The sequence below is a fragment of the Musa acuminata genome, unplaced genomic scaffold, assembly GCF_036884655.1.
Source record: "Musa acuminata AAA Group cultivar baxijiao unplaced genomic scaffold, Cavendish_Baxijiao_AAA HiC_scaffold_489, whole genome shotgun sequence".
Taxonomy (NCBI): Eukaryota; Viridiplantae; Streptophyta; class Magnoliopsida; order Zingiberales; family Musaceae; genus Musa; species Musa acuminata.
The window spans coordinates 6,401-10,000 of NW_027020734.1; the positions used below are offsets into that span (position 1 = coordinate 6,401).

General features: G+C 38.6%; 1 protein-coding gene across 1 annotated transcript in view; it reads left to right on the forward strand.

The window, feature by feature from the left end:
* Nucleotides 1-404: 404 nt before the first annotated feature.
* Nucleotides 405-3,600, forward strand: part of LOC135660527 (photosystem II CP47 reaction center protein) — a 4,387-nt gene continuing 1,191 nt past the window's right edge. Inside the window, exon 1 of the mRNA XM_065176393.1 lies at nucleotides 405-3,600. This exon is cut by the window's right edge and continues 1,191 nt beyond it. Within this exon, the coding sequence (XP_065032465.1) occupies nucleotides 679-2,205 (1,527 nt within the window). The 5' untranslated portion in view covers nucleotides 405-678 and the 3' untranslated portion in view covers nucleotides 2,206-3,600.

Here is a 3,600-nt window from a genome sequence, read left to right on the forward strand (position 1 = left end):
AAATAAATAAATTGATCTAATTGCACTTCACGCTCCGAATGATTGATGGTTCACTCAATACAATATTTCTTAGGCGAAACAGAGGATATTTCGATCGAGGGAGAGAACGGGTAAATTCCATATAACCCAATATGTCTGACAAGTCGCACTATAAGTCAACCCAAACTGCATCTTCCTCTCCAGGACTCCGAAAAGGTACTTTTGGAACACCAACGGGCATTAAATTAAAGAAAAAATTGAGTACTATACTTCACTTTAATGTGGAAACATAACAATGGCTTTATCGTCTTCATCCCTTTTTCTGTTTATTGTATTTTATACATAGATTTTTATACATAAATTGGAAGGTTTATTTTATAGAGTAAGACAGAATGAATAAAGAAAAATTTTAACTAACGGATCAATCGTTGGAGTAATAAACAAGTATCTATGCATTCGTTTCCCGAAAGTAGAACTAATCCTCCCATTGCGTATTGGTACTTATCGGGTATAGAATAGATCTGCTTCTCTTTGTTCTTACGAACAGAATTGTTCCATTATTTTCAATGGAACGGAATAAAAATTAACCCTTTCTCATACGGAATCTACTGAAAAGGTTAGATACATAGTATAGTCTTTTCCAATGCGATAAAATAAAGTGACATAGTGTCTATTTTTCTTTGATAAAGGGGTATTTCCATGGGTTTGCCTTGGTATCGTGTTCATACTGTCGTATTGAATGATCCCGGTCGATTGCTTTCTGTCCATATAATGCATACAGCCCTAGTTGCTGGTTGGGCCGGTTCGATGGCTTTATACGAATTAGCGGTTTTTGATCCCTCTGACCCCGCTCTTGATCCAATGTGGAGACAAGGTATGTTCGTTATACCCTTCATGACTCGTTTAGGAATAACCAATTCGTGGGGTGGTTGGAGTATTTCAGGAGGAACTGTAACGAATCCCGGTATTTGGAGTTATGAAGGTGTGGCAGGGGCACATATTGTGTTTTCTGGCTTGTGCTTCTTGGCAGCTATCTGGCATTGGGTGTATTGGGACCTAGAAATATTCTGTGATGAACGTACGGGCAAACCATCTTTGGATTTGCCTAAGATCTTTGGAATTCATTTATTTCTCTCAGGGTTGGCTTGCTTTGGCTTTGGCGCATTTCATGTAACAGGTTTGTATGGTCCTGGAATATGGGTGTCCGATCCTTATGGACTAACTGGAAAAGTACAACCCGTAAGTCCAGCGTGGGGCGCAGAAGGCTTTGATCCTTTTGTTCCCGGAGGAATAGCCTCTCATCATATTGCAGCGGGTACATTGGGCATATTAGCAGGCTTATTCCATCTTAGTGTCCGTCCGCCTCAACGTCTATACAAAGGATTACGTATGGGCAATATTGAAACTGTACTTTCCAGTAGTATCGCTGCTGTTTTTTTTGCAGCTTTCGTTGTTGCTGGAACTATGTGGTATGGTTCAGCAACTACCCCAATCGAATTATTTGGTCCCACTCGTTATCAGTGGGATCAGGGATACTTTCAGCAAGAAATATATCGAAGAGTTAGCGCCGGACTAGCCCAAAATCTGAGTTTATCGGAAGCTTGGTCTAAAATTCCCGAAAAATTAGCTTTTTATGATTACATTGGTAATAATCCAGCAAAAGGGGGATTATTCAGAGCAGGGTCAATGGACAACGGGGATGGAATAGCTGTTGGGTGGTTAGGACACCCCGTCTTTAGAGATAAAGAAGGGCGCGAGCTTTTTGTACGTCGTATGCCTACCTTTTTTGAAACATTTCCGGTAGTTTTGGTAGATGGAGACGGAATTGTTAGAGCCGATGTTCCTTTTAGAAGGGCAGAATCAAAGTATAGTGTTGAACAAGTAGGTGTAACTGTTGAGTTCTATGGTGGCGAACTCAATGGAGTCAGTTATAGTGATCCTGCGACTGTAAAAAAATATGCTAGACGTGCCCAATTAGGTGAAATTTTTGAATTAGATCGGGCTACTTTGAAATCTGATGGCGTTTTTCGTAGCAGTCCAAGGGGTTGGTTCACTTTTGGCCATGCTACGTTTGCTTTGCTCTTCTTTTTCGGACACATTTGGCATGGCGCTAGAACCTTGTTCAGAGATGTTTTTGCTGGCATTGATCCAGATTTGGATGCTCAAGTGGAATTTGGAGCATTCCAAAAACTTGGGGATCCAACTACAAAGAGACAAGTAGTCTGATACAACATTGCTCTGGTATCTTTCGCCTCTTTTTTTGATTTGACATAGGGTTAGGGTACTGAAGAAATCTTGACTTGAATCACCATCTTTTCTTTGACTCTTTCCTTTTCTTTATATGGTAAATGATGCCAAATGAATAGGTGTGGAAGCTATAATTGTAAACCACGATCGAATCTATGGAAGCATTGGTTTATACATTCCTTTTAGTCTCGACTTTAGGGATAATTTTTTTCGCTATCTTTTTTCGAGAACCGCCTAAGGTTCCAACTAAAAAATGAAATAATTTTTCATTATCTCAGTTGAAGTAATGAGTCTCCCCATATGGGAGGCTCATTACTTCAACTAGTCCCCGTGTTCTTCGAATGGATCTCTTAGTTGTTGTGAGGGTTGCCCAAAAGCGGTATATAAGGCGTACCCAGTAAAGCTTACAAGTAAACCAGATATGAAGATGGCGACTAGGGTTGCTGTTTCCATTTTTAGACAATTTCAAGATCACAATGGATCTACGATAAGATCGTTTATTTACAACTACAACGGAATGGTATACAAAGTCAACAGATCTCAACCAATGATTAAATAGGATTTATGGCTACACAAACCGTTGAGGATAGTTCTAGATCTGGGCCAAGACAAACTACTGTAGGGAATTTATTGAAACCATTGAATTCGGAATATGGTAAAGTAGCTCCGGGCTGGGGGACTACACCATTAATGGGAGTCGCAATGGCCCTATTTACGGTATTCCTATCTATTATTTTGGAAATTTATAATCTTCTTCCGTTTTACTGGATGGAATTACAATGAGTTAAGTTTATAAGAACTTTGAAGTCCTAGTTTTCAATCAAAAAAATTACTTTACTTAAAACTCGGATTTCTAGACCATTCTGGTAGTTCGACCGTGGAATTTATTTGTTTCGGTATCTCCGGAATATGAGTGTGTGACTTGTTATAATTGATCCTATTGATAATACAGAGAATGGTCCTGTTATCTCTATCGAGATGATTCTATTTCGTCGGATAGTTATTCTAGTATCTGGAGCACGGAATATATATAGAATATAGAATAGATTAATAAAAGAAATATTAAAACTATGATTCATACCTACTATTCAGACCTCGCAACCGGACTCAGAAATTTTCAAATAGATATTTCCTAAATCAAACGATTTTTCTTCCTTCGGACTTATTTTTTTCTTGACCGAAGGACAACTCTTTTTCTAGATTTTGTTGAGTCATTACATTCATCGAATAAGTGATCATCAAAGGGTTCTTACTCAGAGAACCTTTGAGTTTAGCTTGAGGCTTTGCTTTATTAAATTAAATCATCGTGGTTCTAGTATGAATCTGGGGTTTCAATTGATTCATAGGGTCTCAACAAGCAAATTCCTATCAATA